Here is a 25,327-nt window from a genome sequence, read left to right as displayed (position 1 = left end):
AGCACTGAATGAATCTACTTATGACTGGTCCTCAAGGTTCTGGCCATCCTAGCACCCACATGGTCTTGTGATTTGGGCACTTGGCAGCCGGTTGACATGACAGTTGCAGTGTTCTATGGTCTTACAATCACCATTTGTGATATTCCCTGCCAGTTTCCCACAAGGAAAATCAATGGGGAAGCCAGCAGGAAAGGCCACAAGTCGTTCCAATAAGTCGCTCTCATCTTCTCCCATCCAAAAGAGCCATCCTCAGCCCTGCCACATTCACACATCACTTGCACACCCTCCCTTGCCTGGCAACAGCCATCTTTATCTGCCTATTGTCTTCTTACAACTGCCTGAAACTTGGTTAATGACCTGTGATCCTCGCTTAATGATGGCACAGGGAGTTCTGGGATTGCTGTCGCTAAGCAATGCAATCATGTGACATCATACTTTATGATCATATTGCTTAGCGACAGAAATTCTTCTCCCAAGTACTATCATTAACTGAGAATTAACTGTAATACTAAGCTCCCAGCCCTGCATGTATTATCTGTTACTAAGATTTATCTGGGACCATGACCTATTATTGGTGGATTGACATCTATATTAATATAATATTGTATATCTATCTAATCTCCTATAACCTGTAATCTTTCTTTTAAAAAGACCAAGCTCATTCTTCTTTTCAGTTAATAAAATTTATTATAAAAGTTGTATAAAACACAAATAGAAATAAAACTAGACAAACTGTTATTAACAAATTTAGAATAAACTTGAAAAGTCGTTGACTTATCCAGTGACTGAAAATACAGTGCAACTTACTGCAATCAAAGAAAGAATACTTTAATTTTTTTTAAACAACTTATTAGACGTAGGAAGATGTGTCAGCATCCAACAGTCCTCCAAGAGTTAGATATCCATAGCAGTGGAAAGCAATACTTGGAGTAATTCAATCTTTTCACTGATGGGGGAGGGAATCGGCTGTCCTGGAATCTGGCGGAGTTTTTTCTGGATGCTGTGAATGCTGTGCTTTATATCGCTTTTTTCAATATAATCTTTTGACTGTAGTTTGGGTTTAGCAGCTTTGATAATTAAATTAATACGTTCATACACTGAGTTTCTTAAGTGCCCTGTAAAAAAGGATAGAAGCAATTGTTGAAAGTTATAGTTTGTTTTACCATCAGATTGATAGTTTAGGTTGTAATTACCCATGTAGTTGTAATAGGAAAATCTCTTATTTTATCCCATGTTAATTGAAATTAATGTGTGAAAAAAATAAGTTTAAAAATGCTAAAATACAGCAATTCTGAGGATTGCATCTCTTCAGAGATAGTCTTTTATTTTTTCATAATCGATCCTGCTTCGTATTAACAAGTGATGGCAAATCTTGTAAGGTTGCATACAAAATTAAAATAGCGTTATACCGAAACGCTAAACAACTCTACTTGAAACAGTGAATTCATAGAAGCAATGAGAACTCAAAATTATTCCTATTGCTTAGCCAATGGAATAATTTATTTTTTTAAAACATTGTTTTACAATTCCAATAGTAAAAAGCAACCGTTGCTCTTTGGAGTCAGTCTAAACAGTAGTCAAAGCAGCCCAAGTAGCCTTTCAGAATTCTCTGTGGCTTTATGGTTGAACTAAGAGAGATGAAGAGGGCAAAGAGACACCTAGAGTACTGCTGCAAATGATAAAGGGTGAAGATGATTGAGCATGAGCTAGAGCCGCTATTAGAGCCTATCTTGTGGCGTTAAGGATGGCAAAAAGTAATTATTTTTCTGCTCTTATTGCATCTGCAGCTAGTCAGTCAGCGGCCCTGTTCAGGTCACTGTGAGAAATATGCTGCACATCTAGTAAATACAGTTACTTGGATATGCTCTGTGTTGAGTTCCAGCCTTGGGGCAGGGTCATTGGGTCATTACTATGCAAGAACCAGTCCCAATGACCTCTGTTAGGGTTAGGGTTAACCCTCTGGTGGAAATGGGATGTGGTTAGCAGATTCATCCTTGCTTTTCTTGACTTCTCAGCTGCCTTTGATACCATCAATCTTGGTATCCTGGACCGGCTCCAGGAATTGGATGTGGGCAGCACTGTATTGTTCCTCCTGGGCCGGTTCCAGTTGGCGTTAATTGGGTGAAATCCAGCCTACAGTCTCTACCCTATGGGACGCATCAAGGGTCAATCATCTTTCCTCTCTTATTTAACTTCTGCAGGAGGCTGCTGGGTAAAGTGATCTGACCATTTCAGATATCAATATACTGACATCCAACTTTATATTTCCACCCAAGGTTGACTGAGTGATGCAATGGACATCCTGTTTCAGTGCCTGGAGGGTGTAGGGACACAATGGTTTTTGGCTCAACCTAAGCAGGAATGAATGTCTTTGGGTATTTGGGTCTTCTGGTTTCCCTTGGTCCTGGATGGGGTGCCACTGCTTTGGAGGGACTTGGTGTGCAGTCTGGTGTTCTCTTGCATTAAGGGCCCTGATGGAAGAGCAAGTGGCAGCTGTGGCTAAGAGGGCCTTTGCACACCTTTGGTTTATACACCAGTTGTCCATTCCTGGACCTGAAGGTTCTGTTCATTGTCATTGTGACCTGCCGTCTAGATTGCTGCAATGGAGCTGCCTTTGAAGAGCATTCAGAAGCTTCAACTGGTGCATCATTGGAAAAGATTCTAATGTTGGGGAAGATTGAAGGTAAAAGGAAAAGGGAATGGCAGAGGATGAGATGGTTAGATAGTGTCATCAACACAATGAACATAAGTGAACATTGGGATACAGTGGAGGATAGGGGGGCTGGTATGCTGTGGTCCATGGGGTCACAAGGATTTGGACATGATTTGGCAACTGAATGACAAAAGAACACGCGCAAGATCACTATTTTGTGAACTTCAATGGTTCACAGGTTACCCAAGGGACCATCTTCTTCCAGTGTTTCTACCCGTCCAATACAGTCTGGATGGGCATGCTCTGAGCCCCATCAGTCAAGGAATGCCTGTTGGTAGTCTACAAGGTGTACCTTTCTGCCATTCCACTTGCCCTTTGGAACATTCTCTTTTCATGTAATAGGATAGCCTCAAATCTGCTGGCCTTTGATGAACTAGTTATGTGTCCTGGCCCAGGGGCCTGAATGTGTGAAGAGGCCTGTTTCCTGGTTATATGTCTTTATTATACTTTTCTTGACTTCTATTTATTTTTTGCATTGAGTATTTAATTGGTTTAAATTAATTTTATGATTGTTCACCATCGGGGGTCATTTGTTTGAGATGGACTACCATGTAGGTAGGTAGGTAGGCAGGCAGGCAGGTAGATATGTAGATAGATAGATAGGTATAGATAGATAGATGATAGACAGACAAACAGACAGACAGACAGATGATAGATAGATAGGTAGATGGATGATAGATAAGATTTACTCCAACCAATGGCAGCAGATAAAAAAATATGTGCCTGACATTATTGGCTCATGCCTCTCCCAAACTCCATGGTTTGGAAGAATTATGAACAAACAGAAATAAGCAAATTGCAAAGCACTGGACCTCAAAAATGCATGAAAGGAAACACTTTATTTTTATCTAAAGCTAGGGACAACATTTTGAGTATGGCATGTTTTATTCTAAGCTTGTAATACCTGAAATAACCATTTCAGCTTACAGTATTTTAAGTATCTGCTAATTCATGCAAGATGTCCTAATAGGTCTAGCTGATAATATTGACCCCTACTCAGATAGTATAAAGAGAAGTTTATGAGCCATAAGCAAGCTTCTTACCTAGAACAATTTTACGGTAACTCAGCAATAATAAATTCATTTGATGAAGAATTTCATCCCATCTCTGCCACAATTTTTCCCTGTCCTGTGAACGGAAGGATTTTATTCAGGATTTCACAAGTGCTACATATTGATATTTTAAAAGGCCTTTGAAATACTATATTTCAAATAACTTTCAATAACAACCAATTAAAACAATGCATAAACATTGAAGGTGCCCACCATATTTTGAGTTTCAGTTCTATCAATATAAATGAAGGAAGCAAATTACCTGATATGTTAGCAGCAAGGAAACATTGTTCAGAAAATACAATATTTTTGTCAAAGACAAAGGCTCGTTGGGTGGTTTAGAGCAGCTATGATGCAAAAGGAGCTCCAACACTTTGCATCGTAGAAGGTGACAATCCATGGTGCTCAGGAAGATGTCCCTGCAAGTTGACACATTGGAAAGAGTGAAGTTTTATGTTCTGCACTAGTTTAGGAGCAAAATTTTTAAAGTGGCTCATGTCTAAACCAAAGGAACAATAAAACAAAACAAAAATGTCAAATGAAAGAGTCTTCTCTAGCTCTGCATCATGGGATGAAATGAAACTTGTTCGGACAAAGATAAATCAACAGTTGAGATGATCTCAATTCTCTGTGGATTAGAGAACATTTCAAGTTCGTTCTGTGACCCCTGAAGCTTGCCTAAAAGATTTGAACACCATCTCTTATAAAGTTCAATTATTGCAGGCCGAAAACTCAAAACATGCTATCCTGCTGCAGATGTTTACTTTGTGATACCTAGGAAATGTTCAGTCAAGGTCGGGTTAGATTACATTCTCAGCTTCTCTGCTTGATTTCAGTTTGATAAACAGGCACTCTTAGCACTCATAGCCTGAGTACTGCAAGAGTCAAAAAGGGCTGTGAAAATATCTACAGACCCCGTACATCCTGGACATAAATTGTTTCAACTTCTACCCTCAAAACAACGCTATAGGGCACTGCACACCAGAATAGTTAGACACAAGGACAGTTTGTTCCCGCATGCCATCACTCTGCTAAACGACTAATTCGCACAACACTATCAAACTATTTGCTAAGACTGTGTTACTATTCTTCTTCTCATCTTTCCTATTATTTATCTCGTTTTCTACTTATGACTATAACCTTGTTGCTTGTATCTTACGAATTATATTGATTTTTTAAATTTCCTAGTATGATTTTGATTGCTTATTTAGTAACCTATAACTATCACTGTTGTATTTTATGATTCATGATGAATGTATTTATGATGACTATGATCACGATTCATCAGCTGTATCTTTTATGTACACTGGGAGCTTATGCATCGAAGACAAATTCCTTGTGGGTCCAATCACACTTGGCCAATAAAGAATTTTATTTTCCATATTTTCCCTGAGTGCTTTAAAATTAAATTTTAACCGAATTGTTCCTTATTGCCATGGAAGTGAAGCAAACCAGTCTTCTTCTTCACTTGGTCATCCTTTAGGTGTGCTGAACTGCACCCAAGCGTGGCATAATGGAAGTTGCAGTCAAACCATCCGGCAGGCAGACTGCAAAAGACCCACCTAGCTTCTGTATACTGGGTGAATGAGGGAACCAGGTAAATTCTGGCAAATGGATTAGTAGTCTGTTAATTTGTGTTATCAGAATATATATTCTAAATTAGAGAGGTTATAGAAGTATGTAAAACTGAGGAAGGGCTGGAACTAGTGGATTGCTGGAAGGTTATTTTTTTCAGTCATACAATAATAGATGTTGGCATCATTCAATATATCTGAATTATAACAAATTCAGGTCAATAAAACATATACTTTTTCTCTGAAATGTAATTATGGAATTCATTGTCACACAATATAGTAATTATTGACAGGATACATTGATAAATTATGGAAAAAACATCAGTGATTAGACATGATCCATACATGGAGGTAATACTGGTTAATAATTTCTCCCGTCATCTTCCATGGATCTTTTCCCCCCCAAGGTGAGTGAGAGAAATTCAAAAGTATTCATGGTGGTCGTTTGAGAAAGTATTTAGAATGTACAATTAATGACGTGATCAGTGACTTTTATTTCTCCTGGCCACCTTTTTATAGACTTTTACAAGCTCGGCTATGATTCTGCTATATGCTTGGCTGACACTTGGCTGATTTCCAAGCTATCCTATATTTACATCATACATAAAATGTATGCATACATTTTCGGGTGTATACATAAATGCATACACCTGACAACATGTAGTTAAAGAAGCAAAGGCATGCAGTTTATGTTCTTTCTGTATTTAAAGAAGTAATTTGGCATGGGTCTCCAACTCTGTGGTAGATCTTTAACCTTTTAGAAAAAGCATAGTTTCAACACTTGCTCTTTGTTCAGAAATGCCTGACCAATCTAGGAATATTATGAGAACACGGCTAATGCAGAGTTGCACAATCAATACAGAAGAAGTCAGTTCTGAGGAAGAGTGAATTCAATAGTTTATTTATCCATTACCTTTGGCCCCGCTTGGGAATATTCAGCAGAGAAGAAAAAATCATATCTGCAATTTTACTGGCATTGCAATTTGGAGATTTGTCCACTTCAACTGCTATTGAAAGCATCCTTTGTAGAAGTGCAGCTTCCCTAAACCAGGGAAACAAAATGTTACTCAACTAACCACCACCATTTAGGGGAAGTATGAAAACTAAGATAATCACCACAACCTTAAAGTCATAGTCATTTCAAAAGACACAGCACACCAATTTCATTTCTTGAATTACACTAGACAATGCCATTTAGAATCTGCAATTTAATGAAACTCATGTAGCCTTGGGATAGTGAAAAAAATGAAAGGAGAGGCAAACAATTTGCTCTTGAGGTGGAGTTGCTATCAAAATACTTTCCCTGGTTGACCTGCAATATAGCGGGGATGGACTGAATGCTCTTCCCATGAACAGCAGTCAGATCACATACTTCTGTTATATTTTATACCCCTCTTAATAGGAGGGAAAGACTATGGATCTTTTCTCTTGGCACTGGCTGAAACTAGTTGAGAGGTTTGTTCTGTTCAGTTCCCCAAAATATTGATAAAGGAGAACCTTAATTGCCACTGTAATACATCTGTTATATATAGTAAATGGATTGCTGTAATATGCTATACTTGGGCTATCCTCCTGCATTTGGAAGCTGGTGCCAAATATACAGGCAGTTTTGTGCACTCTTGAGCAGCCCTTGTTACATTTTGTTCCATGTGCTTCACTGGTTTCCAGGTGCAGTTCAAGATGCTGGTAATGATCTGTGAAACCCTATGTGGAATGAGCAGGGAAATTTAAGGGACCGCCTCTCCCTGGTTACATCTACCATCCCATCAGATCCATCGGGGGAGGCATGTTGCAGGCCTTGTCTACTATGTAGGAAATGACATCTGATGAGACCCAGGAACAGAACCTTTTCTGTCATAGTACTTGCCTGCTGGACGGCCATTCCCTCAAAATGTAGATTTATGAAGGGAATGATGACTTAGCGGTGCCCTCATACCTGAGGATCCAGCGGTAGTGGTGAGACTTGGCAATTGTTTTATTAAATGGATGTACGATTTATATTCATCAACCATGATTGTTTTATTAATTTTTTTAACATGGTTTTAGGATAGTTATACACTAGTGGTTTATGTTTTACTGTTTCGGTTGTTTTTAATTATGAGCCACCGAGAGTAAAACTTGTGAGGTGGGTAAAGATAGATGATTGATAGATAGATATGATAGATGATAGATAGATACAGTTCCATTTTAAGTCAGTCATAACCAAGCACATTACATACAATTAACACTTTCTGAGTGTATTTAGGCCACCCCAGGTTTGGAAACATTTATTTACTAAAACAACAGATACTGCTTCATTTAAGATTTAGGAGAATTCAAGGAGAAAAACACAGTCATATGAATTTCAAAGAAAGCAAACTTGAATCTGCTTACTTTTGAACCTGAAATTGTATGGAGGCATCCTCTTTCTGCAGTGTCTCATTTAAGGACAGTTCTGGAATAGAATTACAGCTCTGATGTCTGGATTTGCCTATCAATACATTTTTGGTTTCTTGCAGGAATTTTCTTTGCTGAGAAATTCTGGCCCCTGTGACCACAGCTATTAGCCATTCAATCACTTCCCTGAACAGAAATCGGAATTAGAGAGGCACACATGTGATATATAATCTCACATATTGCTCATACATTTTTTAAGAATAGTAATTACATTAAAGAATACAATTCACAAGAATAAAAATTAACAAAAGAATAAAAATATGGATGCACAAAAGAAAAAATAAAAAGGAAGAAAAAAAATAATACAATAAAGTAAATGAAAAGAAATGATTTCTCTCCCCCCCCTCCTTACAAGTATAACTTATCATCTCTTAAAAAACAACAAATTATTTCTTATTTCCATATCCCATCTCTTATTTATAAACAAATCTATAAAATCTTGTCATTTTAGTCCGGTGTCAGCAAAACTCCAGTAAGAATCTCTAGAGATAAAATATATTTTAACCTTGATCATATAAACTAATTTTATATTTCTTCCTTTTACTTCTAACGATCTTGATCTTTAGTCCCTTCAAAGATCCTAGAACTTGATTTCTTTTCACTTTTTCTTTGTCCCATTTCACAAAATTCTTCAAAGCTTAAACCAGCCTCTTTTGTAAATCCAATATAGGAAAATTATCCAGCTCACTCTTTTGGTTTCTTATTTGTATATTTCTTTTAATTATTAAGACATCAGCCAGTTTCTTTCATATGCTCAGTGTGACATCTTTTTTTCATGTCATTCTAAAATGTAGCCTGACTTTCCATTTTCAAATCGATTTTGTCAGGTAGAACTTGTTCCTTTTCCATATCATCTTTTAAACAAAATCTATAGAGATAGACACAATTAAAATTAACTTTTGGATCAATTGTTCAAAAATATCCTTCAGTATATCCAATGTTAAAGAATTTTGCTTCGTTCTATATTATCATGTTTGAGTTCTCTTTTAACTATAATCTTTTGTTCCTTTAATTTCATTTAGTGTCTAAACGTTAAATCCTTGTGTTTTTTTAAGAATCTAAAACAAAAGCATTTTCTTACAGGAAATATTCTTTATAATTAATTCCAAAATGTTATTTCAAATTTATTTGGACCCTTAGTCTGCAAAATCTAAAACCTGGATTTCTAAAATCAGAGTTTTAACCATTCTTTTTTTGTTTGTTTTAGAAACTTTTTAGAATGTCCTTAAACTTATATTTAAAACTTATTTTTTTGGTAAGGAAACTCATCTGCCACTGTAAAAGCTGAAAAGTAGTTAACAAGCAGTCTCCAGACGTGATTACCCTCATCTCACAGAGCTGTAAACCCACCAGGTTTAGAGCTTACAACCACTGCACGAGAAGCAACTGTCTGAAGCACTTGTGGGCGATCTCAAGTCCTCTCCTTATCTAGAGAGGAATTATGAACAGTTGGTTTACACATTGACTCTTCCCTCTGCCACAGCTGTCTTTGTCATTTCTTCTTTGTGAGTCCCATTCATACATGTAGTTGGGTTTTGGACTAATATTTCACAATATTTTTATAGTGTTCTAAGGTGGGCAGTAAGGAACTTGCAGCCCTCATCCTAAATCCCATAGCCCTTTGCATGAAGGCAAACCAGACCCTGGAAAAGAGCAGTCTGTCTCTTATTTGGCAGGCTGCTTTGCACACAGCAAGAAAAAGAGAAGCAGAAAAAGCCATAAACAGAGAGGAGGAAGTGCCCTAACTGCCATTTACTTTATCCAACACCTTCCAGCCCCATTGCTTTGGTTGAAACTCAGGCAAATTTGCTATTGCCAAGTTTGTTATTGCAATACATCCAAGCAGTGGAGAATATTTGCAAAAGAGATTTTCCCAGAACCCCAGGATTCTAGTCAGTGAGTAAAAATGCAAATTACTTGACATTTCCGAAGCACTTGTCACATGAAAGCACTGCCTTGGCAATGGATCTGTGCAGAACACCAGTCCTGATCATCTTTTGGAAGTCATCTTCTAAGGTCTGTATCACATACTGTAAGAAGAGGATTCGGCCAGGAATTATCTCTTCCTGTGGATGTCAGACAATTTGAAAGATAGAATAATGAATCACATTAGTGTACCACTACAAAGCAATTGTTCTGACCACTTAGTGGAAGGCGCACCCAAGTAAACTGGTTACCAACATAATGGACAAACTGAGGTGAAAAACAGGTATTGCACCAGGAAGTAATAAAAATGAGGCATATCTTAATAACTAGCTTTGTACCATGTTCTACCAGATTAATTCAATTGTGACAGTTTGTGGTTTTAGCATTTTAGATAAAACAGGTTATCAATCCATTAATATTGTTTGTGTATAGATTTTATGTGGGTACAGTTGGACAGGGGGAATCAACCCAGCCAGAGTTTTAAAAAGAACCTGTTGGTACTTGTGGATGTTACGCATTCAGCCAGAACAAAAACAAGAATGAGGGCTTGAAAGGAGGAACCAATGTTGCAACAATATGTTTGTGTGGTCTCAATGCTCTGAGACCATAGCCAACACTTTTGCCGCTGGGTGGTCCAAATAGACCTAAACCGTCCCGAAGAGACGGTAAACAGGAAGAATAGGTCTTGCTGATCTCAGGGATATCGCAAAATCCCTGAAAGAAGCAAGAGAAGTTCTTCCAGCCGGCGACAAAAAATCCAGCCAAGGCTGATAAAGTCGGGGCGGCTCCAAACGGAAGGATACGGAAAGAGAAAGTGTTTCCAGCTGGTGAGGGATTTTTATTGTTTTAAAAAAGAGACTGCCTATAAAAACTTAAAAATCAATTTAAATTGAAGAATAGAAGAACCAACTGGCAGAATTAAATTTGGAATGGTTTGGGACAGTGGTTATCTTACTTTTTAAATGCTATTTTCATGGATCGAATCTATGCAAACCTTTTGAAATGGATGGATTAAGTTTTCTTCTTCTACCCTCTCTCTGTGACTCTCTGTAATCTATAGACTAAAGTTTTCCTCTTTTATTGCTATGGGTATTTTTCTAATTCATTTAAAGTTTGGACCTCTTTTTCTAACTTGAAATACAAAAAAGATACAAAAAGAAACTCTTTAACACTGTTTCCGCTCGGAGGCTGGGAGGTTTTGTTGATCGGAGCTTTGTGTATTCAAAACGGAATATTTTTTTTTCATGGATTGTTTTGACTTGGCACCCAAGGTTTTACTGTTTGGCTATAGAGTGATAAGAAGGGAAACACACAGATGTCCCTTTGAAGTACATTTTCAATCAGAGAAAAGTGAAAACAACGTTCTTTGTGAATCTATGCTTTAATTTTATTAACCTTCCAAGCTAGAGCAGCTGTGTTTGTAAGAATTGCACAACATCAAGAGAAAATAGAGGTCTTAACTTTGCAGAATATATTTTCAGAACTACAGAAATTATCAAATATAGTAGAGAAAAAACTGGAATACCTAGAGTACATAATAAGAAAATATGATGAAAAAATTGAGGATGTTCATCAAATGCAAAACGGTGTGATTGAAACTCAAAAAACCAAAATGGAAAATGAATATAAAGAGACTAAAACCTGCTGATATCTATGGTAATTGGTTTGTTCCTGAAAATGGAAAGAATGGAATACTGAAAGAGGAATTAAATGGAGAGGAAATCTATTCCAAAGGTCAAGATATAGAAGAAGATAAAATTAAAGAATCTATGGACTTAAAGAAAGAAATTCTATTAGCAAAAGCATTGATAACTCTGCTGACAATCAGAGACAAGCTGACTAAAGAAACAGAAAGAGGGCATCAAGATTATATGAGAGATCTTATAAGCAAGGAGTTGCTAAGAGAAGTCCATACAAAGCTGATTAAGAAGATGATTAGAGGATTGGTACCACAAATGGCAGAAGATATGAGATTGGTTTTTTTATTAGAAAGATACAGGTTGATAGATGGAAGAATATAACTTAAAACTAGTTAAACTTAGTGAAATTTAGTGATAATAGATATAGTTAAATAAATAATTGATAATGATAATAATATATATGTGTAGTGTTATGATAAGTAATAATTGGATATGAATATTGAATGGTACCCATGAAAGGAATATTAGAAATCCTTTTGGATTATATACAAAGGTTAATAAAAAAGAACTAATTTAGATACAGTTAAGTTTTGATTATTAGGGGGAAAATGGTATGATACAGGATATAGTCAAATAAAGGAGGGATAATGATGACAACCTATATATATGTATGGGTACAACATAAGGAAACTGGATGAAAATTGCAAACAATGATTTGGAAAGGAGAATTAGAAAATTTTTGTTATTAAATATTATGGATGTTTAGCTAGAATAGGACATAAGGATTCAGTGTTATTGGAGGATTTTAGAAATATTAAATGAAATGCCAGTATGTGGTTATGTGTTAAATCTTGGTATATTTTATGATGGACGTTTAAACAATTATAGTCAAATAAAAATGGAGCTATGATAAGGGTAACGTATAAATATCTGAGTTAAAATACTTGAGTTAATATGAATTATGCTTGATGACTGTGGAAGAGATGCACGAAAGCCTTTTGCAACCAACTGATACACTTTCTACAGTATGTAAAGAAGGAAGATTTTATATGTTGTGTTTGTTTTGAAAATAAAAAAAATAAAAAAAAGAATGAGGCCCTGATTCACCGATGGACTTGGCTGCAAAATGATGTGTACTGCACACACTGCTTGGTAGTCATAGAGGACTCTGCCAGTTGCGTGTGATCCATACAGTTTCTGCTCTTTCAACAGTGAAAGCGAACAGTAAAAACAGGAAATTTCCTGGACAGAAAGATTAAATTACTAATATTTGCTAATCTTGTTAAATTTAATTTTAATCTTGTGGGTGATCCAGCATCCAACCTCTTTATTCTTGCAATTCAAGACTTAGCTATTTAGGGCATTCTAAAAAAAATAATTAGTCAAAACAGAACCCCACCCCAGAACAGTCACATGATTGGTGCCATCCCACATTTAAACTAAACTAAAACCCTCCAGAAATGCTCCTATTAAACCAATTTCCGATAGGCAATCAATATTGGGGAAATCTTCATAACATGAAGGTCATGGTAGGAAAGCAATCCTGCACACCCCTAGCCCAGAGTGCTGCAGGTCATTGGGGGGAATAGGAGAATCCTCTACATTTAGCTAATTTCCTTGCTGTTGTGCCTGCTGACAAGTTCACCAACTGAAAGTGACTAAAAGCTGCGCGGCAAATCCCTCCTCTGTGTCAAGTGCCAGGAAAATTAGGAGATCCAGACAGTTCCAATGGGTATAACAATTTATTGTAAGCTTGAGCTCTACAATAATCTGACCGGCCAAGGGAAATTAGTGGGAGATAAGAGTAGAAGGAATTTAAGGTGGGCTGAACTAGCCATCTCTTGTGGGCGCAAAGGGACTCATGACTGATGATGTGTTTGATCCCTCCCCTAGTCTCAGACTGGTCATTTCCTACACCCTATTACATCAGCAACTCTATTGCTGCCAAAGAGCAACATTTGGTGCAAATAGGAAGGCTTCATCTAATGCGATACTAGGCTGAAACTGCCATAACCTAAAGATGAAGCTGTAAGCAGAGAGGACAAAAACCAAGAACTTTGTCAAAAAGGTCCTTTGGAGGAAGTAGATAAGAAGGAAACAAATGATTAGGGAAAGAAAGGAAAAATGTCAGCTGAAGCAGACGAAGAAGGCTGGGCCTGACCACAGCTCCAACCCTCCCCTTCATCCCATCAACTGCTGGTAAATCAGATTTGTAAATCAACAAGTCTGATTTACAAATAAACACAGACTTGCAAATCAACAAGGCAAGGACTTTGGGTATAAAAGGGAGGCCAGACTGAGTCTTTTAGATCCAGACTTGGCAGCTTCTGACTCTTGCTATTGCCTGGCACCTAGTTGAGGTGTGTGTGTGAGTGCAAGAGGGAGGGAGGGAGGGAGGGAGGGAGGGAGGGAGGGAGGGAGGGAGGGAGGGAGGGAGGGAGGGAGGGAGAAAGAGACCAGTTTTTCTACTTCTGTAAATCTATAGGGTCTCCAGGTATTCCAAAGAATTGACATGCCAGAGCTCAGTTGAAAGTGATTTGTGTGTTCCTAATTTACTTCCCAGCTGTTGACTAGGACTGTGACTCCTGGCTGCTCTAGCTGCACCTGTTTGGAAATCCCAGGCAAAAAACAAGTGGGGCTTACAAGATTCATGTTCCCCAACAGGCTATGAGTATATGAGTGTGTGGCCATAAGTGGAATCTGGAAGCGCATGAAACACGGAGAGATGGTGAAAAGTATAACTCAGCATTGGTTCAGGAAAACCTGAAGTCAGATGGCGTGACAGTGAGCTTCGGATGACAGGGAGGCTACATTGTGCAGAGATGGCTTTCAAGAACAATTAGGGTTTTCAGGTTGAATACAAGGGCCACGTAGAGATGTCCAAGATATAAGAAGCAGAGCATTTTGCTACATCAAAACCACATGTAATAAGGTTAATTCCTTTCAATTCTTCCTTCAGAACAGCCATGTGGTTCCAAGATAGAATGTTTAATAAGCTCTGGTTTAATAATAACCTCAGTGGTTTTTTCTGCTGTATCTTCGAACCAGACCGGTCTGATTCAAACTCTTTGCTTTTACATATTAAGGATTTTTCTTCTCATCTAAAAGGGGGGGGGGGGTCATCAACATACCTGCACTTCCATGACTTCATTTAGCAGTTGCCAGTCCCACACCACTGTATCAACTGTTGCTGGATGAAGTCTAAAAATTAAAATTAAGCTTTTTATACCATCACAACATACTTGTCAAAACTTTCTGCTAAACAGTTTAGATGTAGTACATTTCAAATTAAAACTAATCTGTTGTTTCTTCATGGGTTGTATTTGCTATTAAAAAAAAGATGAATGCTCAAATCCCTTCAGTTTAGGGCAGGGATAGCTAATCTTTTTGAGCTCTGGCACTTATGGCATTTAGAAATAATATCAAAGAAAACCTCTGGGAACAAAGTGTTGCCTTATCAGTTTTGATCTGATACTTGATACCATAACCCAAAGCTAAGAAAGGCCTAATGGCCTGATGCAAAATCCTACCAAGTAACTGGAGGAGTGGGAGAACACTTACGCCTGGATTTTCATCAACAACACATAAGCATCCTTCTGTATCTCCTGTTGCCCCTCTTGATGCTCTGGGCTCAGCAGAATCTGCCTGACCACATAGGTTGTGACATCTTTTGGTGGGTAGTATTTAGAGGATACATAGTCCATAAGGAAATCCAAGGTTCCCTGGAAAAAATTCTCTTCAATTGTGCTGGACACCATGTTTAATCTCCGGAAAGGAATAGGTTGAGTTTTTAGTCTTTTATCCTGTGCATAAAGGAAGATGAACATGCATATAGTATCTGGCAGTAATTATATGGGGTGAAAAACTTCAGATAGTTTTATTATTCAGATTGCCCATTTTTAAAAATAATTTTGATTATTACATACACATTATGGACATTGGTTAGAATATTTCTTTCAGTTTTAGTTGAAAATTTATTTCTAATTCAAACCTTGCAAAACTTGTGTGTTTGGTCTTACATTGAATGTTCTGGGAAATTAAGCTATTTTTACAATAAAAGAGAATATTAGACAATGTTTGCTGTTGTTCAGTGATCCCTAACCTCTTTTGGAGCAGCAGACACACATTATAGATTTCACCCCCCTCACACATACATACATATGGGGGTGGGTCGGAATTGTCCATTTTTAGAAGGTTACTATAGTGGTGTAACCAGTATCATACAATATCCATTAGCTGCCTGGTGATGTGATTCCTTGATGCACCCTATAGGTACATATGGCTGGAAGGTAGGGATGGAGAAGAAATGACTGTACCTGCATGATAGTATCATCAAACAAATGACATGACTCTTCTACTTTCTTTAAACATCACGATGTCATTCTATTTGCATAATTATGTTATCTCACATGTATTATTTTAATATCTTTGTAGCTTGTGCAGATGCTGCTTTCTCCGGGATACTCCTCATCACCTTCACCTTCATTTGATCTTTTTTCAGTGCACTAGATATATTTATCAACAAAGCTGTGGGTTACAACCATTCACCATTTTTATTTTTTAAGAGGTCTATATGGACTCCAAGGACTCTTAAAAACAGGCTGGTACTTGCTTTTTCAACAGTCTTTATGAAATTAATGAGTGGAATAGTACAGTGGCTCTGACAAGCATTATAGGAGGTGCCCACAGGTACCACATTAGATATCTCAGTTCTGATTTATCATGCCGAATGCATTAGATTGAACACACATAGCCTTATTGGGTTCAAGCCTCATCTGATGTTGGCTATTACTGTTCTGACCTAGACTTCCTGAGAAAGCATAAATCACAATCTTAGTCCCAAAAAACCCTCTTTTATTTATACGGCTGTGAATTATGATCATTCACAGCCCGCAAGGCTTCACAAACAGTCTGTGAAGATTCCGACAGATGTCTGCTCGAGTTGCCACAGTCTTTCAGGGGAATGTTGATAAACACCCACCTTATCTCCCTTGGAATCCGGCCAGAGACCAATTGCCAAAGGCAGAGCAAGGCCAAACTTAGCATAGAGTCAAACAACTTTTCAAAGCTTGAACCAACCAGATGAACTAATTGCTTCCTGCAAAGGCTCACTTCCCGTTCGCTCCTCTGTCTTACATGTCTTACGGGAGGGGCCAATCATTTCCAAGCCTTACGCCCAAGTCAACCCTTGTTTTCTTAATTGTTCTTGCCTTCTGGCAGCTCTGCGCACGCACACATTGGGAACAGGCTCCCGCTGTTCTTCTGCCTTGCTGATGTCAGACTCCGGAGGCAGCAAATAACTACCAGATGGCCTTGGCCCCCTCTCTGCCTCCGAGGCAGAGCCCTCGTCCGAGCTTCCCCAGACTCCAGGACTGGCCCATGTTCCTCCCCAACCTCCTCACTGTCTGACTCTGCTGCCAGCTCCGCAGGCTGCTGGTGGACCAGAACAATTACAACCTGCTTGGTCTCAGCCTTATCCTCTTTGATGTGATGCCTTCCACCTTTAAGTAACCAAGCCGGAGATTCTGTTTGACAACTTGATTAAGAAAGAAGATTTAGCAAGAAATATACACTGCTAGGATGACATGAATTAGAACATGTTGCTCTGTACTTTAATATGAACTTTGTGCCTTCTAGAGGAGGTGAGATTGTTATTGAGTTTTTATAACATAATACCAAACAGTTAAACCAGAATGTAACAAGGCACCACCTGATAGTTGAGATTTGATAGATTAGCAAATTGTGCGAATCCAAGTTATTCCTTTGTAATTTACTGAATTAATACAGTTGACTGAATTTCCATAACGTACTGAGCCAAAATCACGTAAATCATATTTTGGCTTAGATGATACCTGAATGAGATCAGAGAGGAACTCTGCTTTTATCAGGTGTATCTCAGAGAAAAGGTTTTAATGTTCGTAATTGTTATTAACAAAGCCTTGAATGTGGAATTATAATGTAACGCCTAAATGTCTGGACATGCTGGCTGAAAGTCCCAGTTTGATCCATTCCATTCCATCTCTGTCATATGGCAAAACTTTATTCTACTGTTTTTGGACTAAAAAGCTTATGCCTTATTAATGGGGTAAATGTAATGCACCTGGAAGGAAAGATCTCTAGCTGTGCAAACAGCTTTGATGCTACCATTGGCTTTGGATAGAAAGGCAGACTAAATCCTAAGATCTGCAAATTCAGCAGAACAGATCTGTGTGTACATAAAATCACCTACTACTTTTACACCCAAAAATGTTTATAACAAACAACTCCCCCCCCCCCCCAATGGCTGTTTTTTCCCATCATAGCAGTATCTACTTATAGTGGAACTGACTTTTTGATGAAAAAATATGACTTTACTCATGTTTTATTTTATTTGATAGGAAATGTATCCTAGCAATTCATTTGAGCTGGACAACCTGATAGCTTTCTGCAAACAAACTATGCAATCTAAACCAAGCCTATTTGAGTTGTGGAGCCAATGTATCTCGCGGCTATTCTGAGTTTTAGAAATTCTAAAATCCAGACTGATGTGGACTTCAAAGTCCTGCTTGGGATGTGCTTATCTCCTGCAAATTACCTTTCTTGACTCCTTTTCCACCACATTTTGAAGAAGGGGATGATGTACAGGGATTCCATGGCAATACTGCAGTGTTTTCAACCAGACCTTGATATCAGTCCGCTTGGATTGTTCCTGGACATTTGATTCCATGGCACGCCGTGGCTTATTTGCCTGGTGCAAAGGCTGAGCAGCTTCAGCTACAGATTTGGCAGTGTTCAAAGAAGAGTAGCAGAGGCTTGGGGATGGTCTCTGATGCCGGGGATAGAACTGCAAGTTGGGTTTTTTTTCAGATGAGCAAGCCTGGGGAGGCTCTACACTGTCCAAGGGCATGGGGCGTTCAGAACCGTCATTGCCTGATGAGAAAGAGAAAACATCAGATTCCAGCTGAGGACTTCCCAAAGAGCCCAAATCACTGTTGTAAGTGGTGTGACTGCTGCCTTCAGATTCCTCACTGTAGTTGGAATGGCAGAAGAATCTGTTACTTGGAAGGTAGTCTAGTTTTCCTACACCTACTTTGGGGGAAGATCGCTCACGGTCCTGAACCCACATGGCCACTGGCACAGTACATTTGCTCTCAGCATCAACAACAGTGAGACCATTAGAAGAGCAGATGGGCTCAGCACAGACTGAAGTTGATGGCTTCAGGTCCCAGGCAAAGCAGCTATGGTCCTGGAGGGAGTTGATCACGACCTCCTCAGGCTCTGTAAGATCAATTATCTCCAAGTCATTGCATGCTGTTGTTCGCACAACTATGTCTTCTCCAGTGAGATCAATAATTTCCTACAAAGAGAGGAGATAATTTAAGGTAGTTAAAATGCTGGATTGGATTCAAAGAAGCATATATCGTTTCAAGTCTTCACTTGAATACCGAGACACTTGTTGGCTTTGAGACAGATTAGATGCCGCAACAAGTACCCTCCAGGAAATCTGGAAAATAAAGAAAACCCCTATATATTAATTTCTGGCCAGCTGCTTCCCCTTCTATTAATTTATTGGAGCATTACACAGAATGGCAAACAGGAACTCAACACCACAATAATTCCTTCTTATACAGAAGGGGTCTCCAAACATAGCAACTTTAAGATTTGTGGTGTTAGGAACTCTGGGAGTTAAAATCCACAAGTCTGGATTGCTTGCCAAGTTTGGAGATGCCTGTTATAGAAGGATGCTGAGAACCTTAACACATCAGCAGAAGTGATACTATTGCTTCAGCCCAGGTACTGAAGACACTGCTACCTAAACACAGCCTTTCAGCTTCACATGGGGAAGCTGAAGGAAAAACATTGTTATTGCTATGAAATTCAGGCACCCGATTGGCATGGAGCTGGAAAGAACCCAGTTCCTGGATTTGAGAAAGACTCAATACTTTTGCGAAGTTGGTTTTTCATCTCCCTCCCAAGTACAAATTACTTCAATCAAAGCAAAAGGGGTTTATTAACAGGGGCTTTTCATGCCTTAATATAAAATTACGTACATTTGATATTTGTGATTGATGCATCATGAATCAATAGAAGACATGGATCCTATATACCCTTCTACAAGTAGCAAATTTATAAGGTAAAATCCCTTTCTTTCTCACCCAGGTTTGTTTTGATCTTAACATTTGTAAGTACATATTCAAGGACTTCAGAATAAATTCATATTGGTTAGTCTTTGAAAAGGCTAGGTTTAACTTCAAAGGAACCAACCTTTGGATTAAGGGGGAAATGGTTTCTTGAAGTTAAAAAAGGCATAGACTGCCATGCTAAACTGCCACTACTTGTGGCACTACTTGTGCTAGAATCTTGTGGCATTTGAAAGATGCCTCAGAATTAGTGGGTCAACTGAATTTCTTTAGGGGAGAAAAGTGACCTGCAAACTTTCATTGACTGGGTAAGAAACTATCCACCACTCTGACCTATTTCCCAAAAGCTTTGATCTTAACTTACTTTCCCCAATGGGAAAGCATTTCCTAGGCTTTCAAACTTTTTAGAGTCAATCAGTTTTCTGAAGAGAAAAAACACACTTAAAATCCTGGATAAACTTTAAATATACAGGGATAGATAGAAAATGCAAATGCTAAATTCTGTATTCACCATCTGAGATTGGAAAACCTGATGCTCTCCACAGATTTTTGGATTACAATAATGAAATATGACCTGGTCTTATTCAGTATTTTTCAATACTTCTGAAAAGTCACTTTTTAGTAGTCTTGCTACTGATTATATTGGTTACAAGATACTAAATTATTAAATTGGTATCCGTACATAAGATTAACTGAGTCTCTGAATGTGGATCCTTATGTGGTCAAAATAGTCATATCCACACCTGTTATCATTTTTATACGAGAAAGAACCAAGTAGAAGTAAGCCTAAGAAATATCCTGGTTTGCTTAAGATGAAAAAGTTTGGGGAGGAAGGAAGCAGGAGGCAAAAAAGAAAAGAAAGGAAAGAGCAACATAGCCAAACAAAGACCAAACATGTTTAATTAAAATGCTATCTATTCAAGGGAAAAATTGAGAATTGGGAGATTGGGGAGCAGGAAGAAAGTGAATTTGGGATTCTGGAACAGAGGTACTCTGCACTGCTACACTTTGTTGCAAATCTCAGTGTTTGCTTGTAACTGAAGCATGAAAAATTACAAAGGCTGCATTTTAAAGAGTAAAGAAATCAGTATGCTAAATTGGCTTCTCTTTTTTCAAAATAAATGGTCCTGATCTACCTGTTGGTCACAAGATGAATTCAAATGGGAAATTAATTGCTGAATGAATAGTGGTTAGTTTTGCTTATACTAACATTTGTAACATGGCTTACAATTCATTTTATAAAGCAGCAAAAAACACATATTAAGAGCCCTAGAGAAGATGAGTTTTTCCTAAATGGTTGTTGATTCCTCTTTAATTTTCTGGCTGCCCATTGACAGATGCAGAAAGTACAAGAGTGATGACCTTGCCTGGGAACGAAGGCGAAGTACTGTAGTCAGACTATTAAATCTCAGGGTCATCGGCGTTTATTTACCACCCACTCCTTCCTGTCCTTGCTACCTCTAAAAGCATTTAGCTGATTGCAGCAGGCACAAAAAAGGAGGGGAGGATTATTTTACTAATTCTCAGATGTTCCAGCTGCCTCACTCTTCTTCATACTAAGGCTCACCAAACTCTTAAAGGAAATATATTTCCTATTATAAGACACCCCCTATAACTGTTATAGTAACATGTTTCAAATAGCCAAAATACCCATGAGTGCCAATATATTAATCCAATCTGATTTGACAATAGCTACTATCTTGAGTATTAAAATAGTTCTGTTTGACAGGGAAAATGGAGAGAACAATTGCAAAAAAATAGAGTGATAAAAATGAATTTGTTGTATCCTATTGGTAAATTCCTCTCAGATGTAGTTTCCAATAGCTGCCTCCCATCAGAATTCAAAAAAGCTAAAATAATATTACTTCTAAAACCTGTCAAACCTCAAGACAGAGTTGAAAGCTGCCTTTTTGAGCTCTTGCTGCAAACTCTTGCAGCTATTCATTTTATAATATATCAGATATGCTGGCGATAAAGAGACACAAATTTGGATACCCTGATGATTTGGCCACAGCAGAACAAGAAAAGCACATAGAGGTAGCTGATAACCTGTCCAAGATCTTAAAATCTTGGGAAAATTCTTCAATGATTGGAGGCTCACTAGCATCAGTAAAATAGTAATTATGTGCTTCCAACCTTAACAACAAATTAGCATATAAAGCCCGAACGTCTACTTAAACAACAACTTACTCCCCTATGATCCTCATCCAAAGTACCTGGGAGTAATGGACTCTCTCCTACAAGATACACCTAGGGAATACAGTGGTAAAAACCAATACTAGGAACAACATACTCCAGAAATTATGTGGAATTAATGGGGAGATGCCACTCTGAGGTCATCAGCATTAGGATTTGTCTTCTCTGCAGCAGAATACTGTTCCCCTATGTGGCTTAATAGCTGCCATACTAATAAGTTAGATGCCAATCTCAACACTACGAGGATTATAAGCGGATGTATTAAAACCACTCTGAATAGCTGGCTTCCTGTTCTGAGCCAAATAGCACTGCCAACTTTACAAAGGCAAAATGCACTTGTGAGAGAATACAGAAAAATTATGAGCAACTCACTCCTACCAATGCATGTTGACCTTCCTCATTTATCAACCAGAAGACGCAAATCCAGGAAGCCCACTGGCACAACATCTCCCGAACAACTTTAATATAAATTCCCAATGAAAAGCCAAATGGGTCACTGAATGCCCAGACATAGGAAGACATATAAATGTCCCCACAAAAAAGGTGCCAAGCTATGAAGTACCATGTCAGCAATGGACGATCCTGAACAGGATTCACACCTCTGCTGGGACTTTTTGTATAAATGGAGCATAAGATTGCATCTCTCCCTTGTTATATGACAACAAGAGCTTGGAATATCAAGAGAAACAAAAAAGACTATAGGGGAAAGTAATTATTTGTGTTGTGTGTGGGGGAAAATAAGAAGGAAGGGGGTCAAGAATGAATGGGTGATATGTCTTGAATACAAAAGTGAGTGATCAGCTGAAAGAGGATCATACAGAGGAAATAAATGAGGACTGCAGCAAGGATGAATATGTTGAGAGCTTTGGCTCATTTTCCTCTATAAATAAATGGAAAAATGTATTATTGTCTTCTCTTTATCTAGTTTTAGGACTTGTGGTGGAGAGCAGATGTTTTAGGTCACATTGATATAGAAATATTGAAATTCAAAAGGGTTCACAAACTTTCAAGCACCTGAGGGTATCATCATAGGGTAGGTTGCTTAGTAAGCAGTACAATGCTAAATTAGCTGCATTATCTTGGAAAAGGTAGAAAATGCAGGCTTTCTCCAACTTAACAAGAGACGCTCATCTTTTGGCATGGTAATGTTATATTTATGCCAGATAATTTTAATTTTTTTAATTTTAACTTCTGGAAAGTGTAGTTCCAACATTGTAGTTACTATTTATTTGAAAGATAGTTATTTCTATCCCTTTTAAAAAACAATACTTTCAAAATATTTTAAAATATGTTCATAGTTCAAGAGAAACAAATGTTCCATGTAAAATAAAATAAAACAACTAGAATCAGCACTAAAACTATACGCATTCAGAACGACCTTCGTCTGGAGCCTCTCATTTTGTAGACCATACTAGAATTGGAACTGAGGGGAAGTGCACTGGCAAACAATTGAATTCCTTTTTAATACTAGCATGTCATGTTTCAGCAATCAGCCTCAGTAATAACCTGTTCCACCTGTTCCAAAGCAGCTCCCACTGCTTTAAAGGAGCTGCCAATTTTAGCAAGATCTTATTAGAGAATTAATAACTGTGGTCAATATAATACTATTAAATCATCTTGCATAGAACTTTGGTCATTACATTTTTCATTTTGTGTCAATCCTCTGCTGCAAAGATTGTTGCAGAAATTGCTATAGACACCACCACTCTGTCCCGTCCCCCTTTCTCATAGTGATACATTTAATGGCTTTTCTTTTTCTTTACAGCAAATCGCACACGTACAATCATTAGTTTAGTGAACATTCAAAGTTATAAGAGCATTGAAAAAGTGACTTATGGCTGTTTTTCACACTTATGACCATTGCAGCATCCCCATGGGCACATGATCAAAATTTGGACACTTGGCAGCTAGCATGTATTTATGCTAGTTAGTATAGTATAGTATTTATGACAAGAGTGATGTCATCCCACCTGGCTTCCAGACAAGCAAACAATGGGAAAACCCGGATTTGATTAATGACCACACCATTAACTTAACAATTGCAGTGTTTCGCTTAACAATTGTGGCCAAAAAGATTATTAAATAGACCAAAACTTACTTAATAATTGCCTTGCTTAGCAACAAACATTTGGGGCTCTATTAAGATAACAGGTCAAGGAGGCTTGGGAAATCTTATGAACTTATTTCTAGATGTCTGCATGTAGCATTTTTTATATGGACATTTCATGGATTTGCATGTAATCAACATCCATTTCGTCTTCAGTTTCTTAAGAGAGTTCCTGGTTTTTGCTATCCTGTGATTGTAAATCAGTTACATTACATCATGATAACTTAAAACACACACACTTGTAAACTTCCCCATCTCAAGAGGAGAAAAAAAAACAGTAAGGTTCATCGAGAGTCATGTTACTTTCACCAGTTTCCCTCCCTGTCTCCAACAAGACAGAAATAAAGTAATACGTTTATTCTTTATATAGTAATAGTTCCATAAAGCAACGAAATTGACAAGGATTTCCTCTAAGCTGAAAATGTGAAATGTGATTACATTTCAGTATCAAGGGTTGGGATAGTTTCCTTGTTTAATCTGTCAACAGACTGCTTTATGGCATTTACCGTTATCGGCCATTGTCATTTAAACTGTAACTATTTTTCAAGCTGACGTTAGGTCATTTACTATAGGAACGCGACGGAGGAAATATTTTACAAGCAGAAAACCCGAGGTTCAATCCCTGATAAACTAAACGGATCAGGCGACGGGAAGTGGGTTTCTCAGACCCCGGAGTCCTGTTGCCAGTGGGACAGATGGACAAACGAGTAGCAGTTTCCAATGGCTCTAAGAGGGGTTGGAGAGAAGCCGGCTCGGGTCTAAAACGAGGGACAGGAGGACAAGCGCAACATGATGGAGCGCCGAGACGGGATTCAGAAGGAGAACGCAGCGCAGGGACCTCTCCCAATAAACCCCATCCCGAGAGGCAAACGGGCAACGCGTAGGGGAACCCTAGAATAAAGAAGACGCAAAAGCAACCCATACTAGGATTACGGAAGACGGCGCAGGTTCACTTAATAGGGAAAGAGAAAGGGAAACCGAGCATTAAACGGGCACTTCGGGCAACTTCGCTTCAGAAGCGCGTTTCCTCTCCCTCACCCCCCAATCCCCCGCATGCTTTTCCACTCGTGTTTTCATCAGAAGGACGGATCTTTCCCCGCTCGTCAAACTCAGCTTATCTGGGGAAACCCGAGCTCCCCGGCTTTTGCAAGCCTCCCCGGCATCACCGCACAACGCGCCGAGAAAAGAAGCGGCTCGGGGAAGGAGAGACGGAGGACTCCGGCAAGGGGTGGAATCGGGGCAGGCAGAAGCCGCCGCGTAAAGAGCGACCAGAATCGAGGGAATCCTCTCCCGCAACAGTGAAAACAGGAAACACCACCATCTTTACTGCGGGCAAACGACGCCCTGACCTGCCCTGCTTGACTCACCAGGGGCTGCGAGAAACTGCCGTTCAGTTGCTCTCGCTTCCATTTCCTCCTCTGGAGTGAGCGGCCGCGACGGAGCGGCGAGGGATTCGCAGAATCCTCCTCTCCCGAATGCGCTTCTCCGGGGAGCAGCGCACCTTCATCCATCGCGCCCCTTTCCGCGATCCGCCTCCAGGGGGCGTGGCCCGAGAAACAAGGC

At 38.7% G+C, this 25,327-nt stretch overlaps 1 protein-coding gene across 1 annotated transcript; it reads right to left on the bottom strand.

Moving 5' to 3' along the window:
- Nucleotides 1–699: 699 nt before the first annotated feature.
- Nucleotides 700–25,303, bottom strand: SIMC1 (SUMO interacting motifs containing 1). Its single transcript, XM_032210472.1, has 10 exons — nt 25,132–25,303; nt 17,916–18,677; nt 14,903–15,144; nt 14,473–14,542; nt 9,693–9,841; nt 7,713–7,901; nt 6,253–6,381; nt 4,028–4,184; nt 3,757–3,841; nt 700–1,115 (listed from the first exon to the last, which is right to left on the bottom strand). Exons 1-10 carry the CDS (start codon nt 25,273–25,275, stop codon nt 895–897), a joined length of 2,148 nt encoding a protein of 715 aa, XP_032066363.1. The 5' UTR covers nt 25,276–25,303; the 3' UTR covers nt 700–894.
- Between the last annotated feature and the right edge of the window lie 24 nt (nt 25,304–25,327).

The sequence above is a fragment of the Thamnophis elegans genome, chromosome 2 (assembly GCF_009769535.1).
Source record: "Thamnophis elegans isolate rThaEle1 chromosome 2, rThaEle1.pri, whole genome shotgun sequence".
In the NCBI taxonomy this organism is placed as follows: Eukaryota; Metazoa; Chordata; class Lepidosauria; order Squamata; family Colubridae; genus Thamnophis; species Thamnophis elegans.
This window is presented reverse-complemented; position numbering and strand designations above follow the sequence as displayed.